Genomic DNA, 22,294 nt, shown 5'->3' on the forward strand with positions numbered 1-22,294 from the left:
ATGAGGAGGGTAGAATTGAAGTAGGAAAAGACTAACTATTTCCTGAGGGGCCAGAGAAATTAAGAAGAACCTCAAAAAATTATTTACGTTGATCTGTATGCCTACTGATTAAGAACATGAAACAATTTGTTTTTACTTTTGTACTTTGCTTCACTCACAGTAGAAGACATGATTTTGTAGATGAAGGGAACAATACACTAACGTTTGGATTGCACTGACAAAAAATGTTAGCCCTTTGTGGTATTCATCCCAGGGTTTCAGAGGAGCAGAAAAGCAGGGTTAGTCATTAAGAAATACTTGAAAAATACAGTGTTTGGGATTTGCTTAACACTGTCTGTAGCATAATTAGGGAAAGAAATGCTAATAGAGAATTTTAAATCTTTTATCTGCACTGGGTTTGTTTTTTTTTTTTCCTTGAAGGCCACTGAAAAAGTTACTTGGAGGTCAGTTACTCTAGAATAGTACTTGTTATACATTTGCCTGTCATTGGAGATTCCAGAGATCTTCCCCTCTGCTCAGGGGAATATTTAGTGTTAGCTGATGCATAGGAAGCTACCAACTCTGCATCATCTGTTTAAAAGGTCTTTGTAACAGGTTAGCCTATCAGGAGCTTGCAAATGTCTTGGTCTGAAGGGTTTTTGGCTCACTTTTCCTGGAATCTGAGTACAAAATCTCACTGCTGGGATTGAAAGGGATGTTGGTTGGTCTGTGTGTGTATACAGTTTGACCAAATCTGGGTGTTTGACTTATTCACTTGGTGAGCCATGTACGCTAAGAACTTTGTGTGTCTGAGAACTGTGAGGCCTGAAGAAAATTTTTGGAACTGAGGCTTTGGTGAAACTCAGGACTAACCTGTAGATAGGAGGAAAACATAGTTGACTACCAATAGCTGTCAGTGCACAGTGGGATTGTGTTGGGTGAGCAGTGGTGTTACTGGGGAACTGAGTTTTTAGTACAGTGGTGGCTGCTGGATCACTACTCCCACAACCAGAGTATTCATATTGCCTGCTGGATGGATACCAGCATGGTCCTGCTGTTGCTTGTGTGTTGTTACCTTGACGTTGTGAGCAACTATTTGCAGAACTATCAAGACCTGCATGCAGCTCAGGAGCTGGTTCTGGTAAGACAAGGATAGTTACACAGTTCATTGCAAGGCAGCAGGTCCCTCCTAGTTACGTGGCTGGCTATATATATATATATTTAAATGGGGAAGTTGTTGTTTTAACTTTAGATCTTAATGGCAAGTTCCGTCTATTCTAGTGTGTTTATCCAAGGATGTTCTTACAAAGGCAAGCATGTTATAAAGAATTTGTTACACTTTTGGTTTCACATATCAGTTAAAAGTTCTCAAAAGGAAACCAATCCATACTTGGGTATTTTTATGATTATTACAAGCAGAGGAGGGTAGACTCTGTGAAATGAAACTGTTTATTTTACCCAGAAACTATAACAATATTAAATAGCTCTGTTTGTCATTCAAATTAGGAACTTGAGAGAGGAGTGAGATTCTCAAGAAAGGGAAGTGTGTGCTACAAGGCTAATGAAGAGTGAAACAAGTGGAGGATGGGGTGGGAAGACACAGAGGGCCGTATTCCGGAAAATGTGTATCTTGCCCATTTAAACGCTCTCTAAATGATTTAAACCTTAATTTTCTAAATATTTCTGTAACCTTGATCTAGTTGCATGTCAGCTTCTAAGCAACAGGGATCTTTACTTTGTATCTGCGTGTATGACAAAAAGTTTTCTGCAAACAGCATCTGACGTAGGAATGGTTTTTGTTTTAATCTGTGATTCTGCTAATTTCTTCTATGTTCATGTCCTGAGTAAGTTGATGTGGTCAGAGCAATATCTCGTGTGGTTTTGTCTTAACAGAATGTGGTTAACTGAAGTGAAAGGAAACCAAAGAGGGGAAGGTAGAACTGGAGAATTATTTTCAGCTACCCTGTAGGCACAGTGTTTGTTTCGAATTTCTTTCTACTTTTGGCAGGAGCGCACTGGTGCTCTAACATGTGCTTTATAGTAAGGCAAAAACTGCTGGTTATGTTGAAAGTTTTTATTTAAAAACATCTTAGGGTCACTGACAAATATGTTAGTGATTTAGGAAAAAGTCTTCGCTTTTCCTGTGGAAAACTTTGATATTTTGCTGTGTGATGTTGTGTATGTGCATAACAGACAACAAAATTTACTGCCAAACAGGTGAATCATTGTCATTCTTGAAATAGGTAAAATTTAATCTGTTGTGGAAGGAAAGCCAAAGCAGTGCGCTGGGAATGTTGGAAAACAAAACAGTGTTTTCCAGAATCTTTTAGTCCAATTCTAAAACACAACTATCAAGGAGTGATATTGGGCTGCATTTGAAAATAAAAGTTTTCATCAAAGCACTCAATATATATAAAAAATGTTTTTCTTTCCTCATGAGGAAGTTGTTCTGTCAGATTTTTTTGCAGCCCTAAAGCTAATGTACATATCTTAGTGACAGGAGTATCTGTAAGGTTCTTGGCTGTGTTTGTGTTTGTTTTCTGTATTATTCAATAATTCACCTAATTTCTAGTCTGGAGTGTTCCAAAGAGAGAAACTGTATCTTGATCAACAAGAGTTTTTTCACAGTAGGGATTATTTCTTGCATGCAAAAGGGAAGCTGCTGCAGAGGAAAGATTGAGAAATTGTTATGGTTTAAACTGTATTTGAAAATATGTATCCTTGAAGAACAAAGCTTTAAAAAGCATGATTGTTTAAATAGCAAAATCAAAATTATGCTGAGCTTAGAAGGAAACTAACTCTTATAGCAAATAAAATAGCTGTGACTTCCAGCAGTCTGAATTACTCTTACATTACCAAAAACAGCCAGTAGATGCCTGCAAACACCGTAATATAATTATATCTGAACACCTTTAGAAATACTATATGCAATATTTGCTTTGCCATTGTGAAGGATCAGTAGTCAACATAATATCCAACTTTATTAAAAAAATGTAAAATCTCTTCTAACAAATATAGCCACAAAGAAAATGGGTGTGCAATGCTAAGATATTTCTGAGTAACAGAGCAGTTCTTGGGTGTAATTGTAGTAATTTCATGTTTGCTTCAGCTGTATTTCAATATTTCTATTTGCTTAACTGCATTCACTGATGTATATTAGTCCCTAGAAGCGAAACAACATTGAGTGTGGATTTGGTGAAAATCAGTAGTATATTAACCTCAATAAACAGAAAAATGATCCTGTGTATCCTTCGTGCTTAGCATTCACAGTGGTTCCTTAAATTATTGTATAAAGTCTGTTATAATAATTTATAGTTTTGGAGGAAAGTTATTGCAGTACAAATTCTTTATGGGGAGCTCACCTTTGGACTATTACTGCATCTGGATCATAAATCTTAGCAGTATATCTGAATTGTCTTGGTCAGAAAACCAATTAATCAAAGCTTAGTGGGGACAGGAGCAGCAGCGTTAACTCTGGAATCCAGGAATTGTGCAGAAGTATTTCCAAGGTATTACATGTCTGCGGGAGCTTTCCTTTCCCTGTTCATCACTCCCCCACCCCCCAAATACTTATGTTAATTAGGTTAAAATACAAGAGACTTGGAAAAAGTACTTGCAGCAATTCCTTTTTCCTATTTTGCTTTAGTGTTCAGTTCAGTTGTCCTGATTCCTAGTTGCAAATCAGCAATTTTGGGGAAAATTTTGGATTACTGGTGATAAAATCAGTGAATTTACTTTTCTTATTGGCTAGCCACTGAAGGAGTGTGGGAGGAACGGAAAAATTCTTTGGAATTTTGTGCCAGGAGCAGGCACAATTTTTTTCCCTTGTCTGTTTCTATTCTACAAGTATAATAGTTACAGTTTTTTGAATTATGGTTCCGTGAAGATAGTCCATGTAATTTACTTTGGCATAAACTTGTAAATTTAGGAGAGTGTGATATTTTGCAATATTAGTGTCATGAGACAAATTATGAAGTGGTATCTCAAATATATGCATTCTATCTCACCATGGGACTTAACTCTATTTTAGAAGGATGCAGGTGTGCATAGACCCAGAACAGTGAATTTTGTGATGTGTAGGTCATGGTTTTCTAATTAATGCAGTTTTATTAATAGTGTGGTGAAATTTTAGGAGCACAGCCAGTGTATGTGAACTTCCTAAACATCATGGCAAGTAGTATTACCTCAGAGACATTTAACATTCCATGAGAGTTATTAACTATTTCTATGGCATTTTTATTATAGGAAGTGTTCTCAAAGGGAATAATACTGCTCTCTGCTATAGCAACAGTAAGAATTCACGGGGAGAATAAATTTGAAGTTGTCACATCCCATAGGACTTTTGTCTTCCGTGTGGATAAAGAAGGTAAGTAGAACATGTGTAATTCTAATGATTGTCAAAAAGCCATGTAATCACTGCTGATAAATTATGTTTGTGAAATATAACTTGTTACATTACCTGAAATATTTCTGGAATCCAGCTGTTTTGGGCTGATAAAGTGAAATTGGAGATAACTGTAAGCTTTGTAAGAACAACTGAAATTGTTAAGGAATAGTTTTTAAAAATATCAAAATGAGAATACTATTTTCCAACTCTTCTGCCTCCTCCCCCATCCTTCCCAAAGATGAATTTTTCTGGATGTTCCTCAGGTCTCACTAGCAGCTCTTATAGCCTGTATGCTCTCAGCCGTCTGCTCCGAGTCACTATTTGATATAAAATTGACAAAGAGCAAAATGAAGTTGATAGCTTGAATGTAATGCTGTGATCAAAGGAAATCTAGGTTTTTCTGTCTGTCTTTGTTTGCTGCCTTATGTGATATTTTCAGCCATATATTGATAGAGAATACAAATGAAAATTGTAGTAGGGAAATTAGTATGCCTTCTAATCTAATGCTTTATCAACCTACAGCTGTAATATGTGGAACCAATCAATGTCAGTGCATGTGTATAACTTATTTATGGAAACAATCAAATAAATAGAATACCTAGGAAAAAAAGATAGGCAATATGTATTTACAGAGGTACATGCCAGACCCGTTATAGCTAAGGGTCTGTCAGCATTTCCATTATCAAATCCCATTTTTATGGGTTATAGCTTGGTTGTAAATGTTTGCTGCAGGCTGTAACAGTAGTGCAGCATCAGTGAACAAATCCTTCTTATCAGGTTTGGCTCAAATCATTTCAGGCACTTTTATGCTCTTAGCTGACTTAAAAAGTATGTCTATTTTTATTATTTTTGCCTTTCTTTTCCAATTTTTTTTGGGGGGGGAGGGGTACCAATTGGAACATAGCCATCTTAGTGCAATACATTTTGTAGGGCTGTAATTTGCTTTATGGACCATTGACTTTGAATACTATAAAAATGTTAACAGCTTATACTGACTTATGAAATATATTCAGAGCAACCACTTTTTATACCTAAAATTGAGTTTTTATTTAGTATGTAACTATCTTTGGACATAGTGGCCTGAGCTGGATGTTGTATTCATAGTAAATTATGTAAATAACCCTGCTTGCTTTCTGTTATGTGCACAAACTGTTACTTGATACTACTCCTTCTGTGGATTTGTGGTTGGGAACTGTTCTGGGACTATTTGAAGGGTACTTACTTCTTTTCAAAGACCTTGGAATCAAGACTTTTATAAATATTTCATCCTGTGGACCTTATTTATTAACTTTTCTTTCTGTCTGCTGGAGTATCAAAATAAAGAATGCTATCAGTCTTCATTGGCCTGTGTCCCTTGGTACCAAAGTTGGTGTATATATATATTATATATCTAATTATATATCTAATATATAATCAGTGGATTGTAGTGCTTGTCTTGTTTACTTTCACTGCTCTGATTTATTGTTTTTTGGTATATCAAAATACACTATTTTTGGATTGATTTAAGTATCTGGAGGGAAAAACTATATAACGCTTTGGAAAGTTTGGGGGCATTTCAGGGCAAAAAATTGGTAGTTACGGGATAGCGATGAAATAGAGCATAATCTGCTCAGATGCAGTGAGATTTTGCTTAATTGAAGTGGAATACCATTAAAAAAAACCTTCTAGAGTAATTTGATGCCCTCAACTATACTAAAATATTCCAGTGGTCTTTTCACTTTTCAATGTACTTTCAAGGAGTGTGTTTTAAAAAAAAACTTCTAAGGGGAGCACTTGGATTGCCTTCCGTGTGCTAGTCTGTCAGGCTGCTATCTTCCTTTTCTTCAGACTATTTTCTGATGCTTAAATTTGTGTATTTGTTCTTTCTTGTTACACACATGACATTTATGAAGCAAGCACATTACTGATTTAATGGTGCTCTTTGCAGTGTTTGGCACTGATTGTGTCAACTTTACGTACACTGTGGATAGACCTTTTCTCCCCCCACCCCCCAGTATGTTTTACAGCCTGAACCTTCCAAATCAAAGAGTTGAAATATTCACGATGTTCCAATTGCGTGGGGCAAGTCTAATGCATTCAGAGTATTCAGCATTAAAATATATTGATCATAGTCTGGTGAAATATCTGAACAGTGAATGAGACAGTGGAAATTTATTACTTCACCTACCTGTGTTCGTGTATTTGTGAGATGTTAAATTAATAATGAATGCAATGATATTCAAACATGCATTTTCTTGATTATTCAGTACCCTTGACAATATCAAGCTTAACCACTACACCTTAATGGAATAGATTGTAAATTTCAAAATGTTGTTCCTTAAAAGCATGGCCAAACATAGAAAATGGCATTGGTGATGGCTTACTTCTTCAGTGACAGATGATATTTAGGCTCCCAGGTTTTTGCTTACATAACTTCTGTATTTCCCATTGATCTGGCTTCCAGAAGGTATAACATGCCACCTGTCTACCACCTCAGTCTTTAAGCTGTCTGGAATTAAGCATCTTAGAACTAGTAGTCACATTTTTAAGAATCTTGATAATCAGTTTGTCTAACTTCTGTTTGTTGATTGTTGGGAGTTAATTGAATGGCTGTCTTTGCTAACACATCCACTGACATGGTCTGTCATGTTATTTTTATGTACACCTCCTCTTCAAGGTGGATGTTCTCTCTGATAGCTATACCATCAACCAGCATAGCATAGTAGGAAGAACAGGAAAGCCAATGAGTGGAGAAGAATGAAGTTGCTGCTTAACCGTATGTCTTTGTCTCATTTTTTTCTTGTTTAGAAGAAAGGAATGCCTGGGTTAATACAATGCTCAATGCCTTGAAATCACAGTCTGATAATAACTCTCAGTCTCGAACTTCTGTCACCCCTGAGAAAAGTGGCTATCTTGAGCTGAAAGGATACAAAGCCAAAATTTTTATTCTACTTCAGGGGAATACTGTGTGGATCTGCAAAAATGAGCAGGTAAATTTTTCATATGCTTTTTGTGAATGAACGCTTATAAAGATGGTTTAACTAGTGAGTTGGAAATTGATGGCTCTGTGAATAGGTGAATTTCAATAGAAATGCATATCTCTTTTTATGTAGTACTTTATTGCTGCAATTCTCAAAGGCTTCAAAAAGCAGGTGAAGTATCATTATGTTGATTGTACAGTGGAAAAAATGAATATATAGTGAGGTGAAGTGAAAAGCCCTGAGTGTCACAACAGGTTAGTGGCAGGGCTGGGATTAATTCACTCTTAAAACATGTGCTATAAGCACTTTACTAAATCAGAAGGCTTATTTTGTGCATTGGTTTCACTGTCCTATAATACAGTCATCTGGAAAGTTTGCTATGCAGAAGTAGATTGTGTTATTTAAGTGATATTTCAGCTAAATGCTCAAAACTGATGTTTTTTGTGTTTTGAAGAACCTAGATAGGGCTGTTTCTCTTGTGCACTGTAAAATTTTAAACAAATCCAGTAGTAAAAAACATGAAGTAGGGCTATCATTTCAGGTCCCAAAATCTGAGGCTTTTTGTTATGTTTTGGGCATGACTATAGTATGGTATAAAGTAGTTGGCTGTGTGTTGTGGTTTAACCCCAGCTGGCAACAAAGCACTTTTGTAATCAACTTTATTCTCACCCTAAATCCAAAACCACAGCACTGCACCAGCTACTAGGAAGGAAGTTAACTCTGTCACAGCTGAAACCAGGACACTGTGGAACTCTTTAGGATGCTGTAGATGGGGGTAAATGGGGATAATGGGGTTCAGTGAATGAGTGAATGACTCTGTGAGCTAGTGGAAGAAAATATCTATTGCAGGACATTAAATGGAAGGTGGTGTTTCTGCCTGAGGAAACTGAGGAGCCATGATTAGCTGGAACCTGGGAGGGCATTTGGGGGAGGTGGTGTTATGTGCTTGCCTTGTTCTCATTTTCCCTCAGATCTGCATACAGACAAACTCCTCTTTCAAATGTGAATGGTGTCTCAGTAAGACTTGTCATTTTGGAGTTGTTCTCACTTCCTCTCCTGTTATCCTCTTTAAGTGTGAAATTATTTAGATGGGCTTGAGGGACCACATAATGTTCAATAGTAGATGTTACTATTCTTTCCCAGAGTATGTCAGGAAATTTGAGACTCAGAAAGACCTTTGTTTTTTCTTTTCACTTACTGTATTCCAAGGAAGTTTTACTTGTCAGGCACATTCTTTGAGGTCACTCAACAACCAACTAACCAAAAACATTGTATTGAGTTTGAATGGCAAGGTTTTGAGGGGTGGGAGGGAGGAGGGCTACAAGGGTGGCTTCTATGAGAAGCTGCCAGAAGCTTCACGTATGTCTGATGGAGCCAATGCCAGCCAGCTTTAAGACGGATCTGCCACTGACCAGGGCAGAGTCGCTTAGCAACGGTGGTAGCACCTCTGGAATAGCATATTTAAGAAGGGGGTGGGGGGTGGAGGTGTGGTGGGGGGGTGGGGGTGGTGGGTGGTGGAAATCCTGTACAACAGCAACTGCAGCTGGAGAGAGGAGCATATGTGAGAGAAACAACTCAGCAGACAGCAAAAGTCAGTGAAGAAACAGGGGGAGGAGGTGCTCCAGGTGCCAGTGCTCTGTAGGGTTCCCCGGCAGCCCATGCTGAAGCCCATGGTGAGGCAGGCTGTACCCCTGCAGCCCATGGAGGTTAACAATGGAGCAGATATCCACCTGCAGGCCGGGGAGGACCCCATGCCAAAGCAGGTGGATGCCTGAAGGAGGCTGTAATCCCACAGGAAGCCCATGCTGGAGTAGACTGCTGGCAGGGCCTGTGGATCTGTGGAGAGAGGAGCCCAGGCTTGAGCACGTTTGCTGGTAGGACTTGTGACCCCATGTGGGACCCACACCAGAGCAGTTCAAGAACAACTGTAGCCTGTGGGAAGGACTCACATTAGAGAAGTTCGTGAAGGACTGTCTCCTGTGGAAGGGACCCCACACTGGAGCAAGGGAAGAGTTTGAGGAGTCCTCCCACTGAGCAGGAAGGATTGACAGAAAACTTGTAATGAACTGACTGCAGCCTCCATTCCCCAGTACTGCTGTGGGGGGAGAAGGTAGAGAAAACTGGAAGTGAAGTTAAGCCTGGGAAGAAGGGAGGGGTGGTGTGAAGATGTTTTTAAGATTTGGTTTTATTTTCATTACCTTACTTTGACTTGATTGGTAATAAATTAATTTCCTAAGGTCAAGTCTGTTTTGCCCATGATGGTAATTGGTGAGTGATCTCTGCCTGCCCTTATCTCGACCTATGAGCCTTTCATTATATTTGGTCTCTCCTGTCCAGCTGAGGAGGGGAGCGACAGAGCAGCTTTGGTGGGCACCTGGTGTTTAGCCAGGGTCAAATGTGACGCAGTTTGTGGATTTATGCTGATTTGTAGCTATAACAAAACTCCAGAAATGATTTTGACATGTAGTATTTTACCAGAAGTGTATTGGCTACATGTATTTCAATTTAAGCCTGCAGCATGTGTTTTGCTGAATGAGCACCATGGAGAGAAGCTGGTTTTCATAGTTGAGCGTAGTACTCTTCAACTATACTGAAATTCTCAGTCTTGATTACTGTAACAAATAGGTGACCTGCCAATTTGTTTATTTAAGTAAAGATTAGAGCTAGAGGTCTTTAAGGAGGAACAAACCCAAAAGACAAATGCCATCCCCCCACCCTGAGACCCTGTACTTCACTGAGGTTCTTTCATGTCATTCCAGTAGAAAGAATGAAGTCAACCAACTTAGTTTACAGTCTCTGCCTGTGGGATCACCCACACTGTGTTACAGTGCTCAATGTTACTGTTCTGTTATGGGGTTTCTAGGTATTTCATCAGTGGGAATCCCTGGAATGGGTTTTCATCAATGAGAGTCCTGTCTTTGTGGAAGCAGTTTGTAATGAGCTGCTTTTACCTTCAGAATCAATACTGTATTCATCTTACGCCCCTGAATACATTTTAATGCTCCCTTATGGCTTTTCTGAGCTTCTTGATTAAGGGACAAATGTGGTACTTCAATGAGATATACACACTTGTGGAGGAATTTCTCTTCCAGTGATAGGTCATCTGAAACTAGCTAAGTCCCTCTTGAGTGTCTTTGTACCAGGCATCCATTTCTTGCTTTCTTTCTTACTCTACCTGCATGTAACTATTGGGAGCATTTCTCTTGCTTCAAGTACTCCTTTGATCTTTCTCTGTTGATGTGGGACACCCCCAGCTATGCCCACTGTGCTGAGTCAGTTTTCCTGACTGTGTATGTTGATACAAAACTGTTCCAGAGCCCTTCACTTTTCAATTATGAATATCTAAGATAATCAACTGCTCTCCCCCCTCCCCCCCCCCCCCCCCCCAAGTAAATTTCCTTTCTTACAGTTTTTTTTAGATTATTATTTTGTGTGTGCACGGGTGTGTTGGTTCTATTGCTTGTGCAGCTGTATGGCAAGTTGCATCGGCTCTGCCCTTTCAACATCATTGATTTCAGATTTGCTTTAGCTGATCACGAAAGCACACCCTTACATAGCCTTTCGAAAAGATATTTATTCCCTTCTGCTACATGGATGCTCTGCAGAGATCACGGACTGCTGTGCAGCAGAAGGCAAACCAGAATCAAGCCCTGAAACAGAATGAAGGTTAGATATGCTGCAGCCTGTCAGCTCCTTCTGTGTGTATGAATATTACAAACAATGGTGCAAACCCAGCTTCTTCCCAAAGCTTATTTACTTAAAACCAAAAATATCAAATGGTCCTAAGAGGTTTCATTTTAGATCTTCCATTTGAACGATGTCTCTTTAGGTGATTTCTGGCTATTTGGGATTTGAAAGAAATAGCTTCTGTCATTAAGCTTTCATAGTCTGTAATTCTTCTCTTGGTACCTCTTGTGTTTTATTTTCAAGCTGAAAACCGAATTATTTTTACCGCAGCACTGAAGAAAACCCCAGTAATACAGGGTTAATCCATTAGAGGGCTCTATTGCTCTAAAAATCTTTCCCATCGTAAGTTTGCACTTTAGCCAGTAATTACCAGGCAAATATGTCTAGGGCTGTCCTCAAATCCTGTTCATATTTGAATTCACATCCATACTAGAACGACTCCCAGAGAGACTTAGAGGGTTTAGTATAATTGCAGTGCTAAAAGACACCTATTTAGACTTCTTATAACGTCAAAATGAGATCAGATCAAGCTGATTCATTGATTTCTCTTAAACTTGATAAAGGAGAGTCCACTGTTACTTTAAAAGATTTTTCTTCATTCTCAGAAGTGGAGAGGATCCTAAGCCAAATGCCAAATCCTAACATAACCACCATGAACTTCTTGAAGTTTAGATTGAGATCAGAACATCATGTCTCCGGCCCATTTCTAGTTAAAAAGTGATTGGTTTAGCTTGAGCTTCTGGCAGTGATATAGTGCTATTATGAAACCATCAATTTCTTTGACTCTCCATGTAGTGTGAATTTCTTAAACTTCCTCTCTGGAGCAAAAGTGAAAAATAGATCGTACAGAATCAATTTGTTCAACCTGCAACTTGCTGAAATTCCCATTTCTATTTCAAAATCATTCGTGCTCAAATAAAAACATGTCATCTGATCCTTCCTGACAGCTTAAATGTTGGCTTGAAATGTCAGTCTGCTGTGATGGTGTCAGTGATAACCTCCCCTCTGTGGCCATCACAAGGGCTCTGACAGATGCTTGCCTGGTCTGCTAGAATATACCCTCTTCGTTAGGGTATATTTAAGATTCACTGGCATCTAATGTCAGGGAGGGCCTAGTTGTCACAGTGTTTGCACTAGAATTTGGCTTTGGTAGAGAGAATTCAGGATCCTCTTTGTTACTGCTTTGGGTGGTTTTGAGATAGATGCATCTAACTGGGATATTTGAGGAAACTTTGCCAAATATAAAGACTGGGAAATGGTATGTATGGCTGTGCACCATAATTATTTCTGACTTTTGTTCTCCATGCGTGACTCCAAGTTAAATCTTGAATAGTGACGAGTATTGTCTCTGTTATGTACAAGCAGTAGTATCCATTTCTTATTGAAAATCTCGTTTCATGTTGGCTCAATGCTCTTACTTATTTCAAAGGGGGTTTTGTTTTTTCAAAGACTGAAATGATTTGCTCTGTGGCAGATGGAAATGTTTATTCATGTTGAGTGAACTGGTAAGAGAGTGCCTAGTAATTTTCATTTCCTCTCTAATGCTAATGGTGCATTTAAAGCAGAACTGGACAACATGAAAAGATGTATTACAGGAAATTATATTAAAGACTTAGAAGATGGCAAAGGGTATGATAATGTAGAGAACCGATAAGAGGATAGATGGAAGGACAAGTCAAAGATGATGCTTGAGCTTGATGTTCTGAAGGAGAAGTGATGCGAATGTCAGTGGAGGGAAGTGGAAGGGATGTGTGCATTTATCTCTGTGTGCGTAAGAACAGAGATGTGTTCTTGTCTCTTAAGAAACACAGGCTCAAAGGGGAGTGAGTGCTTTGAGCAACATGATCTAGTAAAACATGTCCCTGTCCATGGAGGGGAATTGGACTAGATGATCTTTAAAAGTCCCTTCCAACCCAAACTGTTCTATGATTGTGTGAAATACAGTGCCAGAGATGATGTGGTTGGGATTCAGGGGCAGACTTAGAAGTCTGTGACTTTTTTGGTATGTAGAAATGGGAATTTATAATGAACCTTTGCAAGGGGATTGTTCATTAGGAACCGTTCAGTTTTTCCCTGGAGAAAATGTAATCCTGATTAATAATCGTGATCATGATGGAAGAGATAGAGAAACCCTTAAAAAAATTAAGTAAAGAATCTATTAAGTACAGTAGAAAGTGTCTAACAATGGAAGGTGGACAGAGAAGAATACTTAAATGAAGGTCTGAAGATGAGTAGTAATTGTCATGCTAAGGCAGCATGAGAAAGCCTTTTTAATGTATTTAGACTCTGTTGTATCATTGTGATAATATCTGTGAATAGGAAATGAGTCCAAGGTGATGGCAACAGCAATATGACAGAGGGGTTGAAGTGTTTGGGAGGGGAATTGAATGTAGGTTGAGTAGAAAGCAAATTAGTTGCTTAAAGATTTTGAGATCTAATGAGGAACCCTGAGCAAAACAACTGACTGTTTTGGAAAGGAAGACAGATGGAAAAAAGAGGCAGGGAATCAAAGGCAACAAAAGACAGTGGGAGGTGGAATGGGAAGACTTTTTGAGATAGTTGATAGGTGGTAAGTGAGAGGAAAGTGCCTGATAAGCACTCGGGTGGGGCAGTGGAAGGTGGAATTCCTGAGTATAAGAGAACAAGAAACTTTATCATCAGTGTCCTGTTCCCCATCTCCCATCCTTGCCCCACCCCACCACTCCGAGAACACTTGTCCTTTTGGAGATTTTATGGTGATAAGCTGTTTGTAATTATAACTGGGAAGCTCTCTAAAGAAAGAGTTCTCTACTCGATTGCTGGTGCAGACTAAGATCAAACACATTTACATGAATGAGCCTGGCCTGGAACACCTTAAATAGGTGGATGTGATACAAAAAGAAATGAATGTTTGTCCTCCTTTGTCCTTGTTTGGTTCATTTGGTATTTACTTCAGAATGATACAATTCTGTAGCAAGATGTTAAAAAACTAAAACAAAAGAACCCCAAAATATATTGGAGAAGGAAAGATTAATATGAGTAAGTGTTTTAAGATCAAATATACTGGTACACTGGTGGAAGCAAATGATCTAGTCTCTTTTAAGTACAGTAGATTAAGGTCATATTCCTAATTTTGCAGCACTCCTTGGCAAGAAATTAATTCCAATCTTCCACACTAAAAATCATGGCAAAGATCGATTGCTGTGCATGACATCAGAAACAATTAAACAGGAAATAACTCAAATTCTGTAAGAAAGCTTGAAAACTTGTTTTTTGCTTGCTGTTCAATACAAAATCAGCGATTGCAGGTACTTATGTTGAGTGGAGAAAAGGTTTGTTGTTGTTCTGACTGTTTCCTCAGTTTTAAACGAATTGCACATCTACTCCGAAAAAGATTAAAAAATGGATTTTAAAAAAGTAAGGTAGTTGAATCAGACAAGAAAAGTGTCAGTGACCACCTTTACAGGGAAGATCTACATTTTACATTCAAAAATAATGTTGTGGCACGTTGTTCTAGATTGTTGAAGATATTATTAAAAAGCATGGAAAAAAGCATTAACAGGAATTTTATCAAGTAAAAATTAAAAACGTAGGTTAAGCTCTTCTATGAGCAGTTAAACTTTGGCTCTATGAGGATTTTATATTTCTTGTTCATTTTTTTTAATGCTATTAAGATCTCATTGAGATGTAAGTACACCTAAAGCAATCATGAAACATGGCAGAAAGCCTAATGCTTCCACAATGATCTAAAGCTTCATGATTAATTTGATTTGGGGTGGAGGGTAGGGAAGGAGGAAGGGAAATGACAAGGTTACCAGCTTCTCAGTAATGCTCAGCCAAGCTTTCTGGATGAGTAATATGTATACAGCCAGTGACCTTGATTATGTAAAAATTAACAGTGAAGACAAGTAGTTTGAATATTATGAAGAAAAAAGATTTTCCAGAGTTTCACAGCATATGTGTAAGCAATTGAAGAAGGTTTTAATCTACTTGTCATACGGTTATAACACTGTTAATGCAGTATTGGGGAAATCCATTTTTCTCTATCGCTACTGGAATTACCTGAGAGCATTATCCTTCACTATGCATGTTACTGCATTTAAGAACTACTATCTTGGCCTCAGTCCCATGGTAAAATAATCTATTGGATGAAAAGCCCTATATATAGGAAGCAGAGCATCATTATGTGTACTTTACTTTATAATAGTAGACCAGGTCTGCATTTTTACTTTATAATAGTAGACCAGGTCTGCATTTTGTTTTTTTTAGTTTAAATCACATGAACAAGTTATTTCTGCATTCAGTGAGCCTGAAAGATTGTATAATCAGCATGTGTGCGTATATCTGTATGCATACACTTAAGTAAAGTTTTCTTTTTTCTGAGTGCAACAAGGTTTGAGATGACAAACTGAAAAAAAAAAGTGGTGGTTTGGTTTTTTTTTTTTCAAGAATACTTAGATCTTTCTACTTTCAATAGCTCAATATACTATGGAATTAAATGCAGCTAGAATGCTATTTTGGACCTAGTTGATTCCTGATTAATTGTAGACATATTGGTTGGTTCTCATACATGCTGAAAAACTACTCAGTAGCTCTGGTTTGTTTTTTCTCCTATAAATTGAGGGCAATGTAAAACATGTTTTTCCTGTTACTTCTATTCATTTGCTGCGTTTGGCTCAAAAGTAATTTTAAACATACCAGTGGCAACACTGATTACATTTTTTGCCTCAGCCTGTGTCCTTTACTTCAGGTATTAAACTAATTAGCACAGCTGAAATACTAATATTTTTGTAAAATTATAAAGCTGTTACAACAGTGAAGAGCAGAGCATTTTTGAGACAGTGTGGACAACATATCCTTGCTGAAGTGTTCATTCCACAAAGTTAAAGATAGGTACAAACATATGTTATGATAGTGTATGTGAATTCAATTTCTTAATTAATTACAAATACCATGATATGCCATTGCAAATTTTTAATTATTTAGCATATATCTTCTGCTATTGACTTGCCATTTTCTAAATCTGTTATAACTCAATTAACTAAATGCATTTTATTAATTTAATCTTTAATTGGTGTGACAGAGCTCAGACAAGCAATGTCACAAAAGGATATATTATTTTTTTTGGTACATTGTCTATATGATAAAGAGTTAAGTTGTATGGATATCCTTTTCTGAAAGCTAAACTTTAACAGAGAGGTGGGGCTATTCTTTTGTCCAGTTGGAAGTTGAAAAGCTAATCTATGACAATGATGATTAGATGGACACTGGCAGTTATATTATGATGATCAAAATGTTCTCCTTGGTTGCAATACTAAATGAAATCCTGCATGCACCAGCAGGAGACCAAAGAGTATTTGTGTCATCATTAATGTGCTTTATATCTAACACTGTAATGTCTAGACACCCAAGCACTTAAAAGCAGGTGATTGATCATAATGTATTAAGTTTTACAGTAGCTGAACAAGCTGGAAAAGCACAGTGTTCATAAAGAAAACCTGTTTTGGCATTCATGATCTCCAATGTTACTTTGTGGTGATTTTCAAGATTGGGTAGTCTTGTTACCGAAATCTCGGAATGAAGAACTTATCGACACCAATGTGATGTAGATAAGCAGACACTTCTTTATTGACAGCTGGGTGCGTGAGCGAGTCCTCTCGCTATCAATGCGCACCAAGTCGCAAAATTAAGACACCATATATAGAACTTATTCATACATATTCATTAAGTATTCATGCATAACCATGATGTTTCCTGTAGATCATTAACATATTCTCCTCCTATATCCGATTCTGCGCAGTAGAGCTTAGAAAGGTCTAGAAATGGGTCTGGGGTACGATTTGGGTAGGTGGTATATGAGTCGGTGGTCGCGATCTCCCCCTGCCGGAATTACCTTTTACTAAAGTTCACGGTTTCTTGGCAGGTAACCACAAGCTGTTCCAGTCGACTCTCCCCAGTTTCCATTCATCTCATATTCTGACATTTCAATACACCTTCTACATACAGAAGACTGGTCAAATACAAAGAAACCTTTCAAACCCTAAAGTTATTACCTAAGTTTTAACAATGGTTCTAGCCCATTCTTCTAGCTGTGGTACAGGATGTACAGAGGATCTCATAGCAGCTTTTACTGTGCAACGATAAGTTTCATTAAAATATATTTCTTAACCTTCTATATTTCTATTCTATAAAATAATTTTATAAAATCAAATAATCAAATAAAGTCAATCAATCTTAACTTATTAGCAAATCTATAACAGTCTCATTTCAGTCTCTGTTGGAGTTCATCAGGGTAAGGACCACTGGAATGTAAGATGCCCAGAATTTGTAGTTAATTCTCCCTTTTATTTTTTCACTTTATAGTCTTTCACCCCCCCATTTTTTTTGTTACAAGCAACTGATTGAACAGTGGACCCGTGCTCCAGAACTGTTGTCTTCTGCCCAGCATGCACTAGAGTTGTGAACAGTGTTGTTGCTGGCAGTGGAGAGAACAGATTGGAATTACTAATGGACTACTAAAATAATTAGGCCATTTGAGTTTTTATCAGTTATGCAAAGTGGGTGCTTTAAAATAAGCATTGTAAAGATGCTCCTTATAATACTGAGAACTTCAATATCATTGTAGCTTAAGTGACATTTTAATTTTTTGGACCTCAAATAAATTGTTTTTTTTGTTTTTTTCTGGTTTCTTTACGTTGTTTGGCACAGTATGACATTGTTCAGGTAATAAGAAGACATTATTTTCCTTACTCCACTGTTTTATATCTACAAATTTTATTCTAGACAAATGCACTATCCTTAAAGCAAACGGAAGGGACTTCATCTTTTACAACATAATAAGAATGTGGGGAGTACCCCAGTGTGCGGTCTTGGCAATAATTTCTGTCCCTGATAAATAAATTGCTAGGCCAACAAATTTGTACTTAATCAGCTCAAGCTGAATTATTGCCTCATGAAATACTGCAATGTCATTGTTATTAAATGAGATTATCCCTTTTAAATATTTTGCATGCAAAATACTACCTTGTAAGAGATGACATGTTTTAAAACTCATTCATTAAAAATCAATATCTTACAGATATTTCAAGAAAACTTCACTCAAAAGTTATTTCCATCTCAGCATGTAGGTCAGACCCGGGCTAGAGATCCACCAGAGTGATTAATGTCTAACACTTTTAAAGAAACGCTTGAACTATATGACTGAATTGTAGCATTACCTTCACTTAGTTGCCAAAACAATTGGCAATGGTGGAGGACCATGTAAACAGGGCTGGGCAGTGGTTGAAAAGGAAAATATATTCAATTCATAACAGAGGAGATGGAAAGGAATGATTCAGGAAATAAAAGATGAAAGTAATCTTGCTAGGTTTTTTTCAAGTGACACCTGGTGACATTAGTATGTTTTGAGCATTTCAAACAACTTGTAGTTGGTTGGGCTGGGTGTTTTTTTTTTTTTTCATCTTTTGTGGGGCCTTTATGTTGTACTTTTGCAATATTTCCAATAAAATTAGCTTTGAAAGAAAAAAAAACCCACAAGTTGAGCCAAAGAATGCAACGGCCAAGGAGTGTGTTTTACTCATGGAGATAAAACACTTTAATTATTGACTTTGACAATCCTTTTGGGGATTGTGATATCTAATATTTAATTGAGTATTACAGCTTTTGTCAATTTATTTGTTTAAGGTGAGTTAAGATACTAAAAAAAAAAAAAAAAAAAGGTAGGTAATGCTGGCCATTGGATATGACTCCCCTTTGATTATAGCACAATTATTGTCTCTTTCTCGTACCGTCCAATGTTTTCAAATTGTACAGGTTTCTATACTCCAAATCTAAGCAAAGAGGAGTCTATGTCCACTGTATTGCATTTGTCCACGTTTATACATGTCTACAGTCTTAAGTCCCGTATGCAGAGCTGTGTTAGAGATACATGAGTGTGGTTTGGAAAAGGTCTTGGAGCAGAGTGGCTTCATTGGTATAATTAATGTGGCTTTGTATACTGCTTCCTGTTCCACAATCAGCCCATCTGGCACTTGTTTGAGAGGCTCCGCAGGACATTGTGTGCTGATGAGAGGTGTGATGTTTTTTCCAGCCAAGGGCTGTAATTCCTTGCCATGGGGTCATAAAGAAGTTCAAAGGCAGATAAAATGACAGCAGTCAGCAACAGCAGCTCGGTTCCTGCAACACAGGAGTAATTGCAGCCCATTATTACAATTGACTGTCGTTTCTCTCCCCTGAAGGAACTGAGCAGCTGCCAATTTACTGGGCTGCAAGGAAACTGATGAGGCAGGAGATGGGGGTCATAACAAAAGTTGAAGAACTGATCAAGGCAAAATTCATTAGTTCTGAGTAGCCATAAGAGGAGACAGTGCTGACTGGTCATTACTGATACACAGGTGGGAGATGGATTCTGACTTCCAGGTTGGTTTGTTTCACCTTGCAGTTCTTTTTTTCACAAAGAAGTGAGGGCGGTTCTAGCATCTATTGTTTTAATTCCTTTAAAACAAACCACCCAGAAGAGGTGCCTTCTGGTTTTGTGTGATTTATCAAGAAAGAAATAATTTGCATAAAATATGCATAGACCCATAAGCTGTTTGTGTGTTTTCTGTGTGCTCTGTAATGTTCCTGTGGGTTAGGTATTTACAGGTTTCTCACTTTCTTTCTACAGCTAAAAAAGGATGATATATAATTAGGTTTGTCTTTTCCATTTTATTTAATGGCAATGTGCAGTTGGTAAAACTTAGAAGCCTGATTTGAGGATGATCTTGGGTACTTGGACTTGCTTATGGTAAATCTGTACAATTTTAGATGTGAAAGTTGTATGTCTTAATTAGTTTTCTCAGCAATATATGTTAATGCAGAAATAAAAGGGTTGCATCTACATAAAGCTCTGTTTTGAAGGCTCTATCTTTTTCTTACTTCTGTCACTGATGAGCTATGGAATATCAGAAACATATCTCTTAATATATGCAGGTGAAGTTGTACTGGAATTTTACAGGGAGAAATAAAAATAAAGGTTAATAGAGTGCACTGTAGGTACAAAAGTAGAGGATGTTATCTCATCACAGTTCTGCATGATTCTGTGGTGCTGACTGTTCAGGTCTTCTAATTGTGTGGCTCTTTCATCTGCAGAGCTATATTTCATTCTCCTATGCTACTTACAGATGTATTTTAAAATTAACCTTAAGAGGCATGTGCAGATTTTGTTCTAGCTGTTTGTCCTTCTAAATGGAAAAGTTAAAGATGCATTTGCAGTATATACAGGACAGTTTAGGAAAGCTGTTGCTTGTAGGGTCTAAACATAAATACCTGGGGTTAATCTCCAGCTCTGTGAATGTCAGTTGGAGCTTTGCCATTAATATGAGAGTTGCCTGTTTTTCATTTTAGTCCAGTATTTTGTTTCATTCCCGAATTCTTGTTCATCCTAGTTGCTTAAATGGCATGGCCGTGGTGGGTTAATATACCTTCTTCTAACTTCCATGTGTTTGCAGATTGCAGCTGCCCATTCTTGCAAATATAGGATTTTTTTGAGGATTTTCAATTCTCAAAAATCATTGTAGCATGTTACAAGCCTTCCCACCCACAATTGGTACAAAATGCTGCTGCTGGCTTTCTGAATATCCTGAAATTGAGCAATTTTATAATTCTAGTTCTAATTTACTGTTTGTAAGATTCTCTTTTACAGTGTTACCTTGATTAAGCCTTTGCAGTTTTGATGCAATTTCTCTGTAGTGAGATGCACCTGCATACCTTCAGTTATGAGCCAGAACAGGTTTTTCATAGCTGTGCTTTACCGTGACATGAAGCAGGTTCAGTTTGCTGGTGTCTAGGTCAGGATGTTGCTGTTAAATGAGCATGTGAGTCAGTGCTTCATATATATATATATATATTCATCACTTTCCATGTACACGTTGCCACTGTAGGTGCTGTTCTTTACTAACCTCTGATCTGAATGTAGTAGTATGTATATGTTTCAAAATAATTTTTATTTTTTATTGTTGTGTGATTTTTGAAGGCTGTTCTAACAGAACATTGAGGAAACAAATTTGTAAACTTGCAAAATGTCAGTGAAGCCTCTATTTGCTACATTAGAGTTTATTAATGGTTTTAGAATAACAGTTTCAGTAGCGATCAAAGCCTGTTGCTCACTCCAAGAATGTGCTGTGAAACAGTTAATATTGCTGTTGGCAAGTTTTGCTTTTTTAGTCTTTTGTTAAATTCAGATGGGAAAGATTTATTTCTTCCTTGTATAAGGAGATAGATAGGAGTGAAACCTGAGAAGTGAAAAGAATACAGCAGACAGGTGGAATCATTACTTTACAAGGGAGCCACGTTTCTGTAGCTTATTCTGGGTCCTACCAGACCTTCCTGTATTGTTTGTTTTGTGACAATGGGTAGCTCAGTCAAACAAACAAAAGATAAATGTAGAAACGTAAGCGGAGATAATTTGTTAATGATCATGTAAATTTGAGTGTTCTTTCTACCAACTAGTTCTTTAGTTAGTAACAGAGTATTAAGGTTATTTGAAAGGAGTATGTTGTGGGGTTTTTTTGTTGTTCTTTTTAGGATTGGGGATTTTTTATTTTTTTTTTTTACTTTCAATTTGTCATAGTATTTTCTTTAGAGTATTGTTGCTCTGTATTTATGCAAACAGTTCATAGTCTTCTGTTGGATGTTAGCCTTTGCTTCTCATTAGCAGAAAATAATTTCATTGTAAGCTTGAATTTACTTGATTGTTGTATAAGGTGTTTCTAGCTCATAATTTTGAGTTTTGGCAGACTGATATTAATAAAAAATTATAAAGACTGTTGTGTTAATTAAGACAAAGGTATTTAGATTCAGTAAGGCTATACTAATTCTAGACCCAATGCTGAAACATGAGCATAGTGTAGATGTTTTAGAGCTGGATTACCTTGTTTTATTTTTGACTATCACAAAAATACTTGAATAGCTTCTCTGTAATTGTATGGGGTCATTCTTTGAGTTGTGAATGCCTTTGGTTAAATTGTGTAGCTGTGATGGTTGCCCTTCTTAGCTTTAACTGTTAAATCAAAGCTAAAAAACCCACAACCCACTAAAAACTAATAGCAATGGCCTTTATATGAACTCATAATAAAATGTATTTATGATGGATTTACTAGTTCAGTAAACTAAGCATTTAATATTCTAACCATTTCATTATTTAAGTAGGGAAAAATAGATTGGTTATTTGTGAAGGGCATTGATTTGTGAAACTTTCTTTTACATATTTACTTTACTTTAATACTAACAATGTTTTCTTTATGTGGAATCACTACCTTCATGA

At 37.3% G+C, this 22,294-nt stretch overlaps 1 protein-coding gene across 4 annotated transcripts in view; it reads left to right on the forward strand.

Annotated features, from left to right (window-relative positions):
- The window catches only part of ARAP2 (ArfGAP with RhoGAP domain, ankyrin repeat and PH domain 2), a 129,967-nt gene that overhangs the window by 25,899 nt on the left and 81,774 nt on the right, over window positions 1–22,294 (forward strand). For all 4 annotated transcript variants that reach the window (XR_008732657.1, XM_055712889.1, XM_055712883.1 and 1 more), the window contains exons 8-9: window positions 4,225–4,345; window positions 7,154–7,335. Coding sequence is in view for 3 of the 4 variants with exons in the window: in XM_055712889.1 (XP_055568864.1) it covers window positions 4,225–4,345; window positions 7,154–7,335 (303 nt within the window). In the remaining variant the exon portion in view is untranslated. The remainder of the gene's footprint in view (window positions 1–4,224; window positions 4,346–7,153; window positions 7,336–22,294) is intronic.

This window comes from Falco cherrug, chromosome 1, assembly GCF_023634085.1.
Source record: "Falco cherrug isolate bFalChe1 chromosome 1, bFalChe1.pri, whole genome shotgun sequence".
Lineage (NCBI taxonomy): Eukaryota > Metazoa > Chordata > Aves > Falconiformes > Falconidae > Falco > Falco cherrug.